General features: G+C 42.3%; 1 protein-coding gene across 3 annotated transcripts in view; it reads right to left on the bottom strand.

The window, feature by feature from the left end:
* The window catches only part of FBXL2 (F-box and leucine rich repeat protein 2), a 52,047-nt gene extending 41,092 nt beyond the window's left edge, over positions 1-10,955 (bottom strand). Inside the window, exon 1 of one of the 3 annotated variants that reach the window (XM_027891580.1) lies at positions 10,866-10,955. In XM_027891580.1, coding sequence (XP_027747381.1) covers positions 10,866-10,868 — 3 coding nt within the window. In that variant the 5' untranslated portion in view covers positions 10,869-10,955. Of the gene's footprint in view, positions 1-2,230; positions 2,336-10,410; positions 10,464-10,865 lie in introns of those variants that run through there. The other 2 variants (XM_027891570.1, XM_027891587.1) reach the window with 2 other exon arrangements.
* Between the last annotated feature and the right edge of the window lie 10,167 nt (positions 10,956-21,122).

Here is a 21,122-nt window from a genome sequence, read left to right as displayed (position 1 = left end):
TTCAAGGTGTGGCCTCATCAACGCAGAGTACAGGGGAAGGATCACTTCCCTGCTCCTGCTGGCCACACTGTTCTTGATGCAGGCCAGGATGCCATTGGCCTTCTTGGCCACCTGGGCACACTGCTGGCTCATGTTCAGCCTCCTGTCGATCAGCACCCCCAGGTCCCTTTCTGCCTGGCTGCTCTCCAGCCACTCTGTGCCCAGCCTGTAGCGCTGCAGGGGGTTGTTGTGGCCAAAGTGCAGGACCCGGCACTTGGCCTTGTTGAACTTCATCCCATTGGAATCAGCCAAACTCTCCAGCCTATCCAGGTCCCTCTGCAGAGCCCTCCTGCCTTCTGGCAGGTCAACACTCCCTCCCAGCTTGGTGTCATCTGCAGATTTGCTGATGATGGACCCAATACCCTCATCTAAATCACTGATAAAGCCCAGCACTGATCCCTGGGGGACACCACTGGTGACCAGTCACCAGCTGGATGCAGCCCCGTTCACCAGCACTCTCTGGGCCCGGCCCTCCAGTCAGTTCTTAACCCAGCACAGAGTGCCCTGTCCAAGCCGTGAGCTGCCAACTTTCCCAGGAGTATATAATGGGAGACAGTGTCAAAAGCTTCGCTGAAGAAGTAAGAATATTTCTTCTCTCTTTGCTTTTGCATTTTGTAGCAAGTTTGATTGTGTTAACGACAGAGTATCTCAAACTCTAGAAAAGTGTGGGTTTAACTATGAAATGCATAAAATGTAAACATAAGAAGAAATACACAAGATCTCTACATTCCTAAAGGAATTGTGAGAACAAACAGGACAAAACCCATAAGAGAAAATTCTAATTGCTTATTCCTTGAATCTTGAGCCATTTCTTACATTTCTTGACTGACCTCTCTTCGTAGTATCTTCCCTGCTCTTTTGAAAGATTGATTATAATCAACCATAATTATAATTATTGGTTATAATGAGCTAAAAAGGCAGTATTTTTCAAGAAAATTACCTGGTACTTTCATACACTGAATTTCCTCAGCAACTACACTTCTTAAAGGTTTCTTTATTATAAAGTATCCATTTGTGTAAATCTGTCAAACACAAAAAGAATAATCTTCCTATTTTCCTTCCCCTTTCATGTTAGTAAACATACTAATTGCTACTAGTCCTAGAACATAACTCCTCGGTACACCACAGTTAGCTTGCCACCACTGAAAGCCACACATATTAATCTCTTCTGGTCTAACAGTTAGAGGTCTCCTGTTTCCATGAAAATTAGTGATATAAAGAAATCTCTTCTGATAGGGTAATTTCAACATCAAAATAAGGTTATACTATTAATTCTGGTGATAGCTCTTATGTTTTTTTAAGGGCACAATTTCAGTTGTCATTCAGTCCTCTACTGAAGAGGACTATTTTCTTTACAGATGAAACAGTTTTGCTAGCAGCTCATCCATTATGGCTCAGTTCCACAGAGATATTTATGTATCTAATTTCCACTGAAATCAGAGTAGATAAGGACTTTCAACCTGTCAACTTTTCAAATGAAAAGTTATTAAAAACCCAGACTCTCTAAAATAGCCTTGCTTTTTAGCACACTAAAGGAATTATGGGCAAAAGTAGATTTGGGAAAGATGGAAGATGAAGTGTGAAAGACTCTAAAGAGCATCAGCAAAAAGAGAAGATATATACTGAAAACAAGGCTGAAGCATTTATGAAGTCAGGAAAAAACCCAGCGTTGGGTCATTCTGACCAAAGGAGATAGTAGGTTAGACTTATTTCCCTTCCGTGGTTGACAGAACACATGTCCTAGTTAAATTATAAATATTGCCATGTGTATAAAACATCAAGTCTCTCAGGTTTTCACTGGCAAGAATAGTATTTATTAGGTACTATTTGTGCAGTAATAGACATGGTAAAAACAAGATGTTTCAAAGGAAAATCCTGACAAAATAAAATTAAAGTTTTATTCAGTTCCCCTGATGTGCAGATTTTTGTTGACAAACACAAAAACCCAGGAGCTTGCTGCACATCTCTCCTCCTCAGTGGAGACGCCTAATTGTTGCCTGTGCAATTTTCCCTTCACTGAGCTACTGAAATTGCTTGCTGCTACAGTGGCAGGAAAGGCAGCAGATCAGCTTTGCTACTCAGAGCAGCTCATGAGCACGCTAAAGTAATGAATGGCATTCTAAAAAGCTCTCTATTTAAACACACCAGAAAAAAAGGAGGAGGAAGAAAAGAGAAAACAATGTTCCCTTACCATAAATTTCAGATTATCTCACGTTACACTATAGCATAAACGTTCTGTAATGCTCAGAGAACCGCTGCTCGCTGATGCTTCCTCCAGAAATGTACAATCAATGCATCAGACAGGCAGACAGGCAGAATCATTTAACACCATGCAAGTGGCAAAACGTAACCGTATCCAGGCAACAAAGGGAGCGTTAGACAGGATATGCGTTGCCAACAGAACTGAAATAAGTGATATGGAAGACACAACAGCTGATGGCACAGCACTGGTGCTAAATTAGAAACCTTGGTAAAGCTTTCTGTACAGTCAATAAAAATTCTGACACGCCAAAGTGAACCTTGAAATGCGATCCACCTTGAACCAAACTTGTCTACAGCAGAGACAGACGGGCAAAGTCTTTTATTTCAACACACAGACATTCTGTGCCGTCCAGGCTCTCATTCCTGTGCTCCAGCTGCACACCCTGCTCTGCCTTTGACTTCACGCACTTCAAAATCCCACCCATCCTGGTTTGTTTTGGTCAGTAACCTTTTTTTCTCCCTTTGGACACTCTCTACTAGAGCCCAGGGCATGGTCTTTAGTAGACTTACAGCTCCTTGCTGCCAGATACCCAATGGATCTTTAGCACTGGTCTTTCCTTGGGATATTTTCTCTTCCAACGCTGTGACAAACTGACTGATCAAAAGCAACACCTCCTATCAAATACTTCTGTTCTTACTGTGCTGGTCATCTTAAACAGTTAAGGCTCACCTTCAGAGAACAAGATCAAATACACATGAGAACATCTCTCTGTCTTTCCATAATGCCTTCCGATTACTTAGGGCTGCTTATAAGGGCCATAATGCTTCTAAAGTTCCCCCCAGAATAAGAGCTGCCCAATATAATAAAACCTTCCAGACAGAGGCAGCTGGCCACACTGCCCACTTTGCTCCTTGATTTTCTTCCAGAAGAGGCATCATTCTTGTTTTGCCAGCACTGGCATTCATATCACATCATTCACATTTTGCTGGAGGGCATCAGCCTGGCTCTGCAAGGCCCTGCTCTCACTGGGTGACAGATCAAGGTCATTTGTGAGCTGATGTCCACAGCTGCACAACTCTACCTTGAGGCCTTTGGCTGTCCCAACTCAACTGCCTCCTAGTGAAGAGCAGGAGGTGCTTGGAGGTTGCCTTTCCTACTGCCTCAAGCACATCAGTTTGTCCTCAGTTGATCAGTTAGCTCACATCACCCTTTCCTGTGTGTTTCTCAGAAGGCCGGTCACCTATTGCCAACAACATACTTGGAAATCACCAATGCAGCATTTTAAAGAGCAGGGCTTCATTCCTGCAAGCAGTCAAGGTATTAGGGTGTTTGCCTGACCTGCATGACTCAGCCTTGTTTCCTACTAAGTCACCAAAGAGACAGCAATCCTCTCACTCAAGTGTGATGGCTCCTACTTCTGCACGTTAAAAATTCTGAAAGGGGAAATCCAATGGTTTGCAGAATTAGTGACTGACCTAATTATCTGCAGGCCTAAAACTCAGTTGAAATATAACACTTTATCAATACTTGCTATCATGTAACTAATGTTCAGTAGCCTGCATGGCAGAAAACATTATGTTCAATCCAATACCTCACCAAAAGAAACCGGTATTACAGTACTCTTTGCAAAAAAGGGTTTGCAAGCTCTGCTTGCCCCACATTGCTCTGAGATAGGAGCTACATGGAAAACTAACCTTTCATTCGGGTTATGATCCACCAAGCTCACACTTTGCCTTTCGAGGTATCTTGTTCTAACCACTACTGGAAATGGCAAAACAAACCTGAACCACGTGGAAAAATAAACTACTCCTCACCTAATCTTCCATGACTAGAGACTGCTTCCGATCAGGAAAAAAAAAATAAATAAATAAATCCAACAACTAATGTTTGAACACCACGAAATTTGGAAAAAGCTGTTAATTGTATCCCCATATATTCTTTGCACATACACAGAGAGACAGCTGAAAAAACAGGTCTGACGAAGTTTTACCCTCATCATCTGTTAGTCACATACTGATTGGCAAATCTTTTCTTCAGTTTGCTTTCTTAAAAAAACAAGTAAAATAATGACTGCATATTTCCTTTTTCAAATAATTATCCATTATTCCTCTTTTAAGGTTACTCCCTTCCAAATAGAAACAGTACATGATGATGCATTTAGACATCTTTCCTGAAAAAAAAAAATAAAAAAAAAAAGCAGCATTTAATTAACAGCCCAATCTACAAATCACTTTAAAGTGGAACATGGGGAAACTCATATCATCTACTTTATGGGCTTGGACACCATCAGGCCCATGGTAGAAAATTAAAATCAAATAGAAGAAGCATTTGTTCCCTGTAGCCCATCACAAGGCTGATTATGCATCGTACAAATTCTGTGTTTCTTGACCAAGTAAACGAAAAATCCCTCCTTAAGCATCAAGCAGAGTCTCAAATGGAATTTGCAAAAGCCCAAGTTCAAAACACCTGAGAAAGGTACTTTCCTTTGACCTCTCAAGTAAGTTTGAGAACCTACACAGGTACACTGAAACAGAACGTAAGGCAGTTTCCATCACAAAATCCACAAGGACTGTGTGCTGTGATTACAATTTGTGTGATCACAAAAATGATCCATTTTGTACCACACAGTCTTGTAAAATCATGCTATAAATACACATTCTCAAAGTATTCAGAGCGTGATATGTTTCTGAAACAGCAAACAAACAAAAAAATGAGACTGAGAGAAAAGTTAAGAGTCCTCTCATTTTAATGCAGCAATATTTGGTTAGGGATAGCCATTCAGTCTCAGCCATCCAAATGTAATCCACATCACAGATTCATCAGAGCCCTTAGGAGAACATCTTTCAAAAGTCCTCTGAATCACCACTTCTTCATGTAGCTGTTTTTACTGACATACATATGGCTGAGTTTTATTCCCAGTCTCCAATATCAGCATACAAACTAACAGGCTGATGGCACGACAACAGAGACCTGAAATCCTCCCAGAGTGTTCACACAGAGATTCTTCTGCAGGTCCGTTTCCCCAGGAGTTTGCACCGTTCTAATTTGAACTGACAGAGCCCTCCCTCCAGTCACGCAATCCCACACCCAGAAAGGCAATTCTTATTATTGTACTTAGCTCAAACTGTAAATGAAATTACAGCTTAAGTACTGACAGTATGGTTGAAGTAGAATCCCTTTTCTAAGCACCTGTGAAACAGAAATCTTGAGTACCAATATCCACACACACACACACACACACAACTGCTCTTCAAAAATATATTTGAGACATGAAAGGTATAGTTCATTACAGAAATAACTCTATAGCTTCTAAAAAACCATTTCAAGGCAATGCTTGATCTGCCTCATAAACGCTATGTCAAAACTGAGGTTTCTTCCTTAGTACTGAGCGTGAAATTTTTACTATGAAGAGTAAACCTTCTCTGCAAGGCAATCTCCCCAGAGAACAAACCATTAAAAAAAAAGGATGACAAAATCTACATTGTGACTACACACACCATATAGGTAGTGCATAATTAATACAAGCTTCCATATATGTAATGCATAATTAATAAAAGCTTTCAGGTATAAGAGATAAAATAAGGTACCTCTTCATGATTACAAGCACTAATTACAACTGACTTCAAAGGAAATAGTATCATAGTAGCATTTCCAAAACATCTTTTTCAAACTGTTCCAAGAAAGGTAATAGGTTGAGATTAGAAGAGAAACTGGACATTCACTCAGTTCTCGGTATTTGCCAAAACGTATGGTTCTTGAATTTCTGCAGAAGTAAAATGACCTCGATGCTTTTGTTCTAGAAGTAGTTCTGAAAACAGTTATAATCTACAAGCACATTTAGACATTTTGTCTCTTAATATTTAGATTACTACTATGGAACATCAAGCCAAGATATGGAAATGACTTTTCTCTGTGAAGCTCTGACCTCAATTTCAACCTCTGAAAACAGACGAACTTGACATACTGGTAGAGTTTCACATTTATGCAGATTTGATGACGTTCTTGTCTCCTTGATTTAAATTTACAGAACATACTGGGTAACCAGTTGAACAGCAATCAAATCCAATGAAACCCAAATTTAGTGTTTACTTCTGCCTACCAAGGAGAACATAGGAAAACACTGGGATAAAAAAAGAGAGTATACCGTGAAGTATGGCAAATATTTTAAGTGCTACAGCCTGATACCAAATTTTAAGTACTTTCATGCGGGCTACACAGCAGCAGTTCATAGTTCCAAAAAGTCATAAATGTGCAAGTCCAGAAAAGGGCATATTTCCAGTCCTCCTCTAGCAGGAGCACAGTGGTTCCTCCAACACGAAGATGAAAACCTAGAGGGAATCCCTCAAGAAACTGTCTGTAGTTGGTTATGTCAGCTGAGGTGTCCTGGTATCAACTCTTGTTGCATTTCCATTGCCTCTCAGTACCCAACAAAAATTATTTTAATCCATTTAAACACTTAAATTCATACTGTAATTTTGTCTGGGTAGGTTTTGTTTTGGTTGGGAATAGAAGGGAGGTCATTTGAGACAGCAAAAATTAGGCATCTTACAGATTCTGTGCTTTCTTTTCCTTGACCAGGTAAATAACAAATCCCTCCTAAAGTATCAGACACTCAAATTTAAGTTGCAAAAGCCCATGCTCAAAATACCTGAGAAAGGTACTTTGACCACCCAAGTAACTTTGAGACTGTACACAGATATACCAAAACAGAACCTAAGGAAACTTCCACCATTACATGACTCAAAGGGAATCACAAAAATAAGCCATTTGGTTTCCCACAGTCTTGTAGAATGACACTATAGAGACAGATTTTCAGACATTCATAGTAAAGTACATTTTTGGAAAAATTAGGCGGAGAAAAAAGTCTAATCTTCACAAACTACTTGTTCTTTAATCTCAAGGACATCTAGGTTAAACGTGGAGAGACATACAAGTAAATTCTTGATCCAGAATAAAAAAAAAATTGAATTGACAGAGGAGATACCAATATGCTGTGAATTTTAGGTCCATCGTTATACTCTTTTAATGCTTTATGCATACATTTTTCTGTTGTAACAACACATAAAGGTTTCCTGCGATTTATAGAATGCAAATCTGTTTTTCCCCAATTTAGAAGTTACTCTGTGTTTACAATCTTCCTTCTCAGAAGCTTTACAAACAATTAGAATATCCTACTCTGTGTTAAAAGTTCAGGTGGGAAAGCTGTTTTGTAAAAACTTAGGCAGACAGATGGACTCCAATCCTATCACATTCAAATCAAGCCATCCAAAATGCACAGTCAAGCATAATCAGAAATTGTAAAAGCTCTTGCATTGTGCTAAAACATACAGGGGGCGGTGAGGAAGAAAAAAGAAATCTATGGTGAATATGGATCACCCTCCTAAAAAGATTTCTAAGAGTGCAAGTGAACGTTGTGGCTATTGTTTAAACTAGTTCGAGGGAGAACTCTTTGGTGTCAAAAATTTCATCTGGTTTTGTCCTACTTAGCATATCCCATTTATGCACATTTCTAATTTAGTAGAGAGACTACCAGAATTACCACGAGTTGATAACAATTTACATGAAATTAATGCAGTTATTCTGACTTCTAACTGACAAAACAGCTGAAGCACTGTTACTGTGTAGCCTTCTGCTGGGATTCAGATCAATATTGTCACAGGGCCAAGATTAGTACTCCTTTTCTACACTAACCTAAAAATAGTTGCCATGCTTCAGTGAAACCTGACTTTTACTTTAAACTTTGCACATCTGCTAGCCCCATGTTATCCCTAATTTTAACTAAGATGACTAAATGTTCCAGTGTGTTGTCAAAATAAGCAAGCAGTAAGCTAATAGTCCTTCTGATCTTTAGGAGCACTGATATTCTCTGTATTAAAAACTCTGGCTCAATATTAATTCCATGAAGCAATGAAGAATTAAGAGGGAAAGAACAACCTGAACAGGACTAACCCCTGTAAGATGGAGCAATTCAAGTAAAAGCAGGGATATATAAATAATAAAATGCTTGAAAAATATGAAAGGAGCAACAAAAACAGTGTTATTTCATCCTTTTCTTATCAGCTGTCAAGTACACGGAGCTGCCCAATAGAAGAATCTGCACAGCAGTAAGGCTTATCTCGTATAATTTCTGAGATTTTACCTGTGCAGTCACAGCAACAATTCAGTTGCTGCTTTGCAGATTCCATGTCTGCTGAGCTTAGACTGCTAAAGGTATCTAATTGGCAATGTCAAAATGGACCACAAAGGAAAACTTCATGTCTGGGGTTTGGTAAACAGAAAATATTTACTTATAGAATCATAGAGTCATTAAGGTTGGAAAACACCTCCAAGTTCATGGAGTCCAACCTTTGACCAAACCATCACCACGTCAACTAAGCCAGAGCATCAATTGCCATGTTCAGTAGTTTCTCGAACACTTCCAGGGGTGGTGACTCCACCATCTCCCTCGGCAGGTTGTTCCAGTGCTTGACAAGCCTCTAAATGAAGAAATTCTTCCTGATGCCCAACCTGAACTTCCCCTGGCACAGTTTGCACAAATTTGGTTAGTTGTTTTTTTCAGTCTGTAACCTTTCTTAAGTTTAAAACATGAGATAAATCCATTTTACTCAACTGACTTTAAAGACAGTGCATCTTCTCAAATGTGGAACAAGATGTGTTGGAGTACTGATATGAAGCAGCACATCATTAACTCACATCAAAATCACTTCACCAATACTGCACCATCCACAACCTCATTTCCCTTATGTTTACTCCTCCTTGTAGCAACAGATGCATCCTACAACCTTTGCAAACCAAACCCAATGTGATTCTACACAGAAGCCTACTGCAAGCACACAGTCTATTCATATTTTTATTCCATCTCACATCTTAGCTTTCAAGGTTGCTTTGTTCAGGTTCAAAACATATAGGCTAGAATTGGGAAGGAAAAGAAGGCAAAGCGTAGAGGCAGAAAGAGAAGGTTCATGAATGAGCCTTCATGCAAAGGAATAGGTTACACCACCACAGGAATATGGTTCTTCCCTTTGTGAGGTTGAGCACTCCCTCCCCCTCCCCAGAACCTGATACAGGAAACCTACTATCATTACACACATATAAATATACACATAGAGTGATTTTCTGCCTTAAAATAATTATGCATTTCCCCAAGTGTGAAAGGCCAGCATCTGTGCTGCCTTCGTTCATCTACCACTCTATCACTGTGAAACAACAAAGCATCAGACAATTAAGTTATAATTGAAAACAGGGATCATACCAATCATACCTTTCCGAACATGCTGAGCCTGTCCCCACACACTCCCCCTTACATGCCTTGTCATCTCCCTTGCACAAACATCCTGATGCATCTCTCCCCTGCCTCTCACCGCACACACGTTCTATATCACATCCGCACATGTTCTCCCCACAGAGCAAACCACAACCGCTCTCTCCCTCCCTCATTGTACCCTGCACACACGTGTGCTCCATGTCACGCCATCCCCATATACAGGTGCAACAAACCTTGTGCCCACAACACATGCACCACAAATCTGCACCTGTGCATACACATCTGAGCATCACAGCTATGCACACTCACACATACAAGCCACTGCTACTCCATACACACAGAATACCATACCCTCTATCTGCTGCGTACATATAGAAGTACAGATAATCCTTGCCACACCCATAGCATACATGCCTTTAAAAATATCCACAGATTATGCCACACCCAATATTCACTATATATACACGCAGGCACAAGCCCATTCCAGACAGCAGCGTGCAGACACAACTAAACACACACGATGCCATGTCATGGCCCTGGCACACAATGCCACATCCCCGCTAAAACACAAACATGCACATACCCGAAGCCCAAATCGCAGCAGACACACACGCGCTGACAGAGGCACAACAATTACGCTCATGTCCTACTGTGTATCTGCTACATACACACACATCCCAGGCCCCACCCTGGCTCAAGGCACATGTACAAGCACACAGCTCAGCGCATCCACACCGTGACATCCCGCCCCTGCCCTGTGCACTGACACACGCCTTCGATCCCTCCCTACTTCACAAGGGGCACGGCACACCTCCATCGCTGCCCGGCCGCTTCGCACACCCACACGCACGCACATCATCCCTCCCGTGCCACCTCCGGGGGGGGACAACGCGCCCCGCCACACCTGACCCGCTCCGCACGCCAGGCACAGCCCTGCCATGGCTGCTCCGGCGCCGCACAGGGAGGAGGCGAAGGCGCCCGTCACACCTCGCCACTGCCACGGCGAGGGGCAGCGCGGCCCCACCTGCCTCCGACTGACTGACTGACAGACAGACAGAGGGACAGGCAGGCAGACGCTCTGCTTTCCCCACCACCACAGCGGGGGTGGCCACAGCCCCGCTCCGGCCCGCACGCCCAGCGCCGCATCCGCACCCACACACGGCGCCCGCGCCCCGCGCTCCCCGGGCCGCCACCCTCCCCTCGGGCGGCGCCGCTCGGCCCCGGGGCCGCCCCGCACGGCCCGGCCCGGCCGGCGCTCGCTCCCGGCCCCGGGTGCCCCCGAGCGGCCGTGCCGTGCCGTGCCGTGCCGGGCCAGCCCCGCCGGGGCCCGGCGGCGGGGGCCGTGCCGGGGCTCCTCACCATGGCAGAGGCGCGGCGGCGGCGCTCCCGGTTGTCCCGGCGACGCGGAGCCCCGAGGAGGGCGCCAGGTGCACCCGCCGCGCGCCGCCGCCGCCGCCGCCGCTGCCGCCGGAGCCGGGGCGGGGCCGCCGCGCGCCCGCGTGACCGGCCCCGCCCCTGCGCCGTGGGATCGCCCCGCCCCCGGCGGGAGGGGCCGGGAGCCCTCAGCCCTCAGCCCCGGGAGCCCCGCTCAGCCCCGGGAGCCCTCCTCAGCCCCGGGAGCCCTCCTCAGCCCCGGGAGCCCTCCTCAGCCCCGGGAGCCCTCCTCAGCCCCGGGCCCGCGGGGAGCCGGGGGAGAAGGGGCGGTGGGCGCGCCCGCCCTCCCGGAGGTCTGCCGGGTGATGCCGGTGTAGCAGCAGGTGTAGCAGCACCCCCGCTTCCCCGGTTCGCAGCCTGTTTGTGCTGGGCAGAAAGCCCTGCTGGCGGCATGGAATCGCCGCTTTGCGAACAGACCTTGAGGACCGTCCAGTCCGACCCTTCACCCGGCACCACCGCTGTAACCCCTAAACCTGTAAGCCGTGTCACCCCGCGCCACACCCGGGCGCGTCTTAGACACCTCCAGGGATGGTGACTCCACCGCTTCCCTGGGCAAGCTATTCCAGTGTTTGACCCCCTAACAGTGAGAAAATTTTTTTTTAGTACCTAATCTGAATCTACCCCATCTCAGTTTAAGGCCATTTCCTCCTGGCCTCTCACTTATAGGCACGGTAGAAGAGACTGGCCCCCCCAGCTCATTGCAATCTCCTTTCAGGTAGTGGTAGAGAGTGATGATGACACGTTCAGCCCGAGGTGCTGCCTGGTCGGCTAGGGAGGCTGCGTCTGGAGAGCACGGTCACTCCACTTGCAAAACTACGAGCGTAGGTAACCGGCGGATGATAACGATAACACCCTAAACCTCCGCAGAAAAACCCACAAAAGCTGGTCTGTCAGCCAGCCAAGTGCTTTCAGGCGATGCGTGCTGTCAGTAAGAGCACGGCTTGCCTCTGCAAACACTCTCTGCATAAAACCACTGTCAAAGCCAAACACAACATTGTTAGTAGCGCACTTACGGGTCACATCTGTTCAGCAGTCGCAATGCCGCATGCAGAAACAAGGAGATGGGGAAAACTGTGGAGAAAAAAATTACCCCAGCAGGTATTGTTTTCTGTTGATTCAGTCCTTCAGATTTCTAAGAATTGTAAGTGGCCACTGTAGAGTAACAGGAGTTGGCTATTTGGAATGGGCTGAGTTCCTTCCTTTAAGGAACGAAACATTCTGGTTTGATTAACGGTAAAGAATGGTTTCTTACAAAAGTGTCCTTTCTCAGAACCCACACGGAAATAGTTGGTACAGGCACATACCATTTGCTGGCACATCTCTGAATCTACTGTCTTATACTCTCCAGATTTTGGAGAATGACCTGGTTCATACAGTTGATCTGGTTTGTATAGTACGGAAGAAAGCCTCAGAAATGTGAAATATGTATAAACAATTTAGACATGTTCAGCTGAATTGCAGAAGGTCCAGACTAGCAGTTTCTAAATTCTGTTGGTTCACATTTCAAAAAAAACACACGATTATCAAGGTTGTGTATATTTTTTTTAGTTCTGCCCAAATCTCTGGACTGTATTGTAAGGATAGTGACAAATTTCCCTATCGCTACAGTAAAAACAAGGAAATCTAGGGAGTTAGAATCAGTTCAAGTCATAGCAACCTGAAGAAAAAACAACAAATAAATCCAATTTTGCAAAAAGAAGTCACATTACAAAAGAACAACCGTGTTCAAAGAAGAGGAGTGCAGGATAATTAGCCAAATTTGGATCTATTTCTGCAAAGGAGGCAAGACAGGAGGCAAATGTGTGAGTACATTCTCCATGGCCTAACATCATCTCTCATTTGGTTGAAAACTGTCAGAAGGAATGAAGAATTACAAAATAAATTTTAATCAATATATAATGTATAAAAAGACTGTAAGAAGAAAAGGTCCTTGTTTCATCCCCCAAGAAAGAAACCATATATATATATATATATATATATATATATATATATATATATATTTGCCACCTGTGTATCTGTTTAGGATGTGAGAGACAGAAATCCAAATCTTTGTGTCTGGACCAGCTAATGATGTTATAGCACCACACTACTGACTTTCTGGGCTTCTTTTTGCCTATATTGTGGTATCACTTAAAAATTCAAGAAAATTTTAATCAAAGAAACCCGCTAGATTGGCTTGAGTTTCTCCAAATAAACAATGAATTATGAAAATGAGACTTCAGAAATGTGTGTGCAGGAGTATATTTGTCCTGGTTTGTCTCCTCCATTTACTGGCTGTGGAATGTCTCAGTATATACATCTGAAGTGTTAAGAGAATATATCCATTTTTAGTGTCCAGTTTTCAACCAATCCACAGCAGTATTGTGCTACAAAAAGCTTTCCATCCAAAAATTCCCTGCTAGCTCTAATTTTAGCATTCTTTTAAAATCACTGGGTTTTAAGATAATTCTTTTTCACTGGTCATTTTAGAATGACGGATTAAGTAAGTTATTACTGATGCCTTTTTATATTTGGTAAGCTGCAGAGCTACATTCAACAACTTGATCTTTTAACTTGACCGTCTGAAGTTCTTCCTAGCTGTTCTAGACTCCTGTTGAATGTTGATTCCATTCCCCCCTTTCTTACCTTTTTACCAAACTTAAAAGAAGTTTGTCTGAAAAAAAGGAGCAAGTGTCACCCAGGAGAGGGTGGGTTAGTAGAAAGATTCTGGAAGTCTTTGGTCTTGCTAAACAGCAGCTTCAAAGCCTCTGTGCTGCCAGGTCCCAGAGCCCAGAAGAGAATTTCAGCTTTCAGAAAGTCATTGCAGAGAATGAGTAGCCCAGTCCCACAAAAGGAGTCTTGTTTCTGGATTCCACCCATTCATGCTTTCCCCAACTCCACCCTGTGTCCAGTGAAGACTTTCCCATGAGGGTTGTTACCAAATGATGCTAAGCGGCAGTAACTGAACCCTGTCAGCACAAGAGGACATTTACACTGGTCCTTGGATTGTTGGATTTCCTTAAGACTAGAAGTGGGTCAGTAGTCTCAGCAGTGCTCATGTGTCCATAAATCTACATGTAAATTTCTTTTGGGAATTTGCTTCCCTGGATGAAGAAATTTGGTTTGAAGCAAGCTGATTCTTGGACCTTTCCTTCCCTTTTCCCCGTCTCCCTCTATGCAAGTCTAATGAAAGTTTGGATGCCACCATTCCCAGCTGTTTATAACAGCTCTTGCCTCTGCAGCATAGCAGAGGCTGGTGAGGCTTGCCTGGTTGTGCTTCAAGATGCGCCAAGACTGATGAAGACCTCATTTGGCATCATGCTAATCAGACTCATCTGGAAAGGGCTTTGTCTACCAGCGAGGAGGAAAATGGTTGTAGGTGGTTAACTTTAAACTATTGCACTGAATCTGAAAAAGCTAATCTTTCCTTGGGTTAAATGATTGTGACAAAAAGGACCACATCTGTTGATTGCCATTACAAGCAAAAAATGGTCAAGGAAGCATATTTTGTTTCTAGGGTGCTTCTTGATAATCTTTGCATGGTCACATTAGAGAGTAAATAGGTGATGTTTAAATGTGTGATGTGGCTTTACGTGTACTGTCTTGTAAGAATTGACAGATCAAGACTTCCCAAACTGTTTTTCTTCCCTGAGTATGGCACCGGCACATGTTACCTTTGGGTCAGGATTTATACTGCTGTGGTGCTGTTGGCTTTTCAAAAGTTGCTTTTATACCACTAGTAGTGCACATACTATAGGCTGGGAATATCCTGCCCTACCCAGAAAAATTTGTGGGAGTCCAAACCAGCAGCTTGACTGTGTGAGCTGACAGAGGCAGGCAGTTGGGACAACCACAAACTCACAGCTAGAACTCAAAGAGTAAATTTATTTCCATTACCTCGCTAACCAGGGGAGCCCTAAAGCAACACCCAGGCAGAGGTGAAGATGCAGGCACCATTAAACTTGATCCATGCTAAAGGATCACTGGGCTGCTATTCACACAGGCTCATCAACAGTTATTCCGGTCTGCAAGGTCACTTGAGTCATTTACAGTCCTCCTTGCCAGTCTCCTGTTTTTAACCCGTTCTTCCCAACACTGATACAGTAACACAACAGTTGCATCCTCAGCCACCTCAGTTCTGAATCATGAGTAACTTGCTGGCAGGCAGGGCAGCCATTCAGAGGGACCTTTGCAAGCTGCGAAAATGGGCTGATGGAAATCTCATGACACTTAACAAAGGCAAATACCAAGTCCTGCATCTGCAGAAGCGCAGGCTGGGCTTGGCTGTCTAGAAAACAGCTCTGTAGAAAAGGACTTGGTGGACAACAAGCTGAACATGATCAGAAGTGAGTCCTAGTAGCAACAAAGAACTGCATTAGCAAGGGAGTATCTTGGAGGCTGAGAGAAATGATTATTCCCATCCGTTAAACACCTTTGAGACTGTGTCGGAAGTACTGTGAGCAGGTCTGAGTCCTGATCATCAGAGAGGTGGTTACAAAATGAGGGGAGTCCAGTGGAGGAGCATTATATTGTTTGAGAGCTACAGCATATGCCAAGCAAGGAGAAAAATGGGTTTAGCTTAGTTTGTTTAGTCTAGAGGAGACGACCAGGTGAGATCTAATTCCAGGCTTTTACTACCTAAAAGGGGGGTCGTAGAGAAGACGAAGCCAGATTCTCCTTGAAGATGCCTTGTGAAAGACTAAGAGAAAATGGTCACAAGGGAATTTCCAATTGAATATGAGGAGAAGGTCTGTGTCAATGAGAGTGTCTGTGCAGTAGAACAGAGCTCAGAGTGACAGTGTGTCTCTAATGTTGGACGTTTTCAAAACATGGCTGGACAAGCCGATGAGTAACTTGCACTTACTTGAAATTATCTCTGCTTTGAACAGAAAGTTGGTCTAGGTGACCTTTGGTAGCCACTTCCAACTTGTAGTATTTTGTCAATTCTAAAGCTCAAAATTAGTTGCCAGAAATGTATACATGGATGATTTCAGATGAAGCCACAGTAAGAAGGAGAAGAATTGGCCTCCTTCATGTTCGAAAAGCAGTGAATATATATAAGCCTGGAGATACTGAGCAGTCAGGTATAAACAAACTGTGTGCAGTCAGTACAGTGTTTTTCAAAAGTCATCAACTTCTGTTCATATGCAGGTCTGTGAGTATGTCCCAGGACATCTTAAAGCATGGCAGCCTGGTTGTAGTCCCCGTACAGTGGCTCTGATCATGCTGCCATACATCAGGAAATCCAAAGCAAATAAGGAAGTCTTCTGAATGTCAACCAGACGGTATTTTCAGTCAGAGAAAGACGATGTGTGATATTCCCATAACACCCATTTTTCCTAGGTTTGAGAGGTCAAGGTCGGGTCTTCCTTTATGTTCTCATTATTTCAGAAAAAATCAAAGGGATGCTTTTAAACTAAGTTCTGTGTTGGTGAATCTTTGCAGCAGAGAATTCCTTTGTGCAAACAGAGAACAAAGATTTAACCAGATAAAGTGCTGTTGCGTATGTCTATCAACAGTACATGAATATAGACTGATTTTCCATGTGGTGCAGACTTTTGGTTGCGCTTTGACCATGTACGGTTCCCCCAGTGGCCTCGTGTAGTTGGCTTAGACCTATGTTCAAAAAATATAAAGTCTAAATTAGAGGTATAAAAAGCACTGTAGTAAGATTTGTGTGGTTGCAAATAAAAATAAAACTTAGATTCACAAGCAGACTGGTATTTTATTGCATGTCTTAATGTTCTGTCTGTGTCATAATAAATGTCAATAAAACTTACCCTTTAATACTTCTTTGAACTAGTTCCCATTTGCTGCATTCATATGAACATATTAGGATGGCAGAAGCAGTGATGGAATAGGATACTCTTTGCAAAGTGCAATAAAATCCTTTGCTCATATACTGTGCTGCAGTGCTTTTTGCTTCTTTTCTTTTTAATTTCAAGACACCTGTAAAACACTCACTAAAGAATACAAATGTGAACTCTAAAGATGTTTTGCAAAGATTTTTATTGAGCTTTGTGTTCTGGGGAAATGTGTGTACATTTATTTGCATAAAAGCACCAGAAAAAAATAAAATTCAGCTTGTTGCACTCAAATTACCAATACAATTAAGTAGACCTAAAATTTGACCTTGGATTAAGTGTGTCATAGCTTCCAACAGTTCTACGGTTTGAAAATGATGTTTGATAAACCCATTCTATGCTGTACATTGTATCTTGGAATTTTATAATAATGTTAGTTTGCAACTGTGAAATAAAAGCCTTTTAATTTACTTAGTTGTTGGTCAACTAAACTAAAAATCATTGCATCTGTGTTGTCTCAGCAGGTTAAAACCTGAATGGAGTTTTATTGGATAAAAGCAGCAGAGAAGAAAATACTAGAATTTTAAAGGAAGAATGAAAATTATTGTGGTCAAACTCCTTGGCAGGATGTCTGTTTTCTCTAAACTTTCAAAACATTCTGTTACTTTAACAAGAGAGATATTTCATACCTCTGCCATTTCCATTATCATATATTTCTTATTTGTGATTTCTTAAATTTGAAAAATGTCCTTGATTCTTTGAAAAAGCAAACATTGTGAAACCCTGGACTTTGGATTAGACTTAAATGCAGAGAGGTCCCTCTCATCTGGCTCACCAACAAAAGGTTGGAGCACAGTACAGAACACAGACAGCGAGATAGCATAGATACCTAATTTATACAGTCATTGCTCCTTTTAGTAATGATTCCTTCCCAAATTACTACTTTGAACTTTATGCCTGAGGTTTTTCTTCTGTTTGCATTCAGTTGCTTCAATGCAGAGTTTTGTGTGCAGCTGAGTTTTAAGCACCTAAATTAACTGCTTAGACTAGAAGAACATATTGTCTTTATAATGACCTGTGAGAAATTAAGAATCCACCTGTTCCCCACTGATTGCATAGGAAACCTGAAACTATATGCCTCAAGATACAAACACAATTACATGGACAAAGTGAAGCATAAATATTAATGCTATCAGGATGTTCTTCTTTGATGTTTAGTGTAACGGGCCCCAGAGTGGAACCACTGGGTACAGAAATAGTGGGAGTTACAAGTGTGATGCCCACATAGAAATGATGGTTAGGGCAAGATCTTTTTAAAGATTTTTCTCTTCGAAGACTTTTCAGAAGGGTACATTTCTACTGAAGACCTCAGTGTACTTCTGTCACTGGCACAGTTAGTTCTCAAGTTATCTGATGAAGCGTTTTGTTCCCCAGTGCCCAGGAATAGTTTTTGTTTCTATTCTAAATCCAGATAAACTGAAGCATAGCCCAGTATGACCCCTGTTTGGTGACATGCAGCTGGTCAGAGGCAGTGCTAGAACTAGAAGGGAGGCCTTACAGAACATGGTATATACTTCTAGTGTGAAACAAGGTTGCCTGAATGTCCTCCCAAAATCAGGTGAACATTTGCAACCTCAGCTCCAGTCCTCCAGACTCCCATTCCTGGGTAAAGTACTTGCTACTTTGATTTCACAGTGACTATTAATGGTAGCAAGCACTGCTTTGGATAGCAAGCGTGTGCAGATGGATCCCTAAATTGCCTTCTATGGAATAAAAATGAGAACAAGAGTTTTGAGGCAGGTTGAAACAACTGCTAAACCTATTACTAATGGCTGATTGGAAATACTGTAGCATATCCGAAAAAGTATGCAATAGCATAGAAAAACATGCAAAAACAAGGCCAAGACCATATTTCTAAAGAATTTCCACAATCTTATGTTTTTATGTAGGAAATATCTTTTATACATTGAATACATAAGATACAAAAATAACTTTCAGTTTGGTTTACATAAAATGGTGAAAAAATTCTAATGGCAATGCTGCAACTATCTGTTGCAATAAGCACATTAGTGAAGAGAATAATAAATTATGAAGAGTAAGTCACATTTTAGATTGAATATGTCATTTAGACAATACAGGGGTCCATACAGAATATATTTCTGTCTCCATTACCAGAAAAATAAAGGTGCACCAAAAAAAAAAATCCATAACTTTACCAGCTTCTTTCCTCAACCGTCACAGAACTCAATTAATTTCCATTCTAATTCTACTGACATTGACGAAAATAGTTCAGGAATTCTTGCTGTGAATTTCACTTATAATTTTTTCTTTTAATTATACTTTATATGGAAAATAGAAACAACCAAGAAATTCCAGGGGATATCTAGAAATTATCAGTGTCTGCTTTCATAGAGGTTATTCACTGTAATACATATTTCTTTGGTAGATGCATTATGATGCTGTTTTAATCTTCTGGATGGAGTACAAGCACTTTGCAGGAATAAAGATTTTCCAGAATTACAACAAACGCCCCAAAAATGTACCTCAAATAGAGAAAATATTTCGAAGGTACAGAACGGAGCAATTTAATTAATCTAGGGGGAAAGGGACCAGTTTCATTAAGTCCCTTGGAAAAATGACACTGATATCAGTGGATCAAGATTTGGCAAGGTTTAGGATTTCCTTGGAAGTCCACAAACATTTTACATTCAATGCTAAGCCATATAAAAGCATTTACCTTCCACATGATCTCTTGAACAACTGTTGTTGGTCCCATCTGCCATAGCTGTGATGTCCTATGACTGGAAGGAGGCAAACAAATTCCTTGAAGAGCCTGAAAATCACCTGCCTCTCGGGGAAATATATTTGTAAGTCAGATCCACAGACAACAGGAATGTTGGATGCTGGGTCTCACGTTCTCACATCTAGTCAATTCAACTGCACTGTCTCCTTTCTTATGTCAATTAATGTTTTACTTAAGGTCACTTGTTGGAATGTGCCTTACCTCCCATGTTGTTCACACAACATATTACCAAAGAATATTACCAAGCCTGCGTATTTGTTGCATCCGCTGTGTTTGTTTTCTGCAGCAGGTTGACTGACCTTACATATTTTCTCTTCCTGTCAGTCACAGTCTGGCTAACGCTGAATGCAGAAAGCAGTCATAAAATGAACAGACTCGGGATCTCTGAAACTGCGGGGAGAAAATCAGAATTTGGAGGAGAGAGAGAATGGATAAAAACCAGATGTTCTGTGGGGGAGTGGTGACAGCAGGATGAAGCAATAGCAAGCTTCAGGCAGAAAGAGTTATCATTGTTAAAAGTGTGAGTTTGATGCTGAGCCATTAATACCAATAATGTATAGTGTGACTTTGTGTAGTATTCTGTTCTGTTTTGTTCTGTTCTGGGAAAAAATATCAATCCTGAAGTGACAACAAACAAGCTAGTCCTATGCAAGGAAGGCAGACAAAGCTCTTTACATACCAATTAAATTACTTGGCTTACAATACTTATTTTATAATTCTGCACCATTCTGCACATTCTGCACCATTATTTCTTCCCTCTGATTTTACATGGTTTCACTGGAGTTACACATGGTCATCCTGCTGCTGTATTCCTTGCATTTACTCACTACAGCAGTACAGGGTTGAGGTGTGGATTTGGGAGATAGGGTCCTGGAAGAAAAAAAATCATATGGAAACACCAGAAGTGTCTACATTTTCCCAGAGTCGGTTCCATAGAGCTTATTAATTTGGAAGATAGACATGATTTTAGATTAGCCTTTAAATTTTTCAGAGGGAAACACAGCATTCTTCTGAGTGCAGAATGTCAGACAGGGTAAAATCAACACCTAAGAGGTAACTAAAGTTGCCTTTTCCAGCAGCTGTTTTTCTGAACAGCACACATAATGGTTTAGAATTACAGAATCACAGAATAATTCAGCTTGGATGGGATCTCAGGCGGTCATCCTGTCTGACTTGCTGCTCAGAGTAGGATTGGCTCTGAGATCAGAGCAGGTGGCTTGGGACTTCAGCCAGTCTGGTCTTTAAAACCTCCAGTAACGGGGAGACAATCTTTCTAGGCAACCTGTTCCACTCCCTGATTATCCTAGTAGAGAAATAGGGTTTCTTAATATCTGGTAAAAACCCTGGTTTTTATCTCATATCTATTGTCTCTTGTCCTTCCTTCATGTACCACTGTGTGTAGAGCCTGGCTCTACCTCCTCAACAGCCTCCCAACAGGCACTGGCATTCTTCTCTTAGGTCCAAATTATTCCCTCTTAAAGGCTTAACAAGCTGTGGTCCCTCAGCCTCTTCCCTCAGGACAAGCACCCCAACTGTCCTTGATCATCTTGGTGGCTTTTCACTCAGCTTACTCCAATTTATCTTGTACTGGGGATC

The sequence above is a fragment of the Empidonax traillii genome, unplaced genomic scaffold (genome assembly GCF_003031625.1).
Source record: "Empidonax traillii isolate 1590-97213 ecotype Southwest subspecies unplaced genomic scaffold, ASM303162v1 scaffold14:size4059594, whole genome shotgun sequence".
Classification (NCBI taxonomy): domain Eukaryota; kingdom Metazoa; phylum Chordata; class Aves; order Passeriformes; family Tyrannidae; genus Empidonax; species Empidonax traillii.
This window is presented reverse-complemented; position numbering and strand designations above follow the sequence as displayed.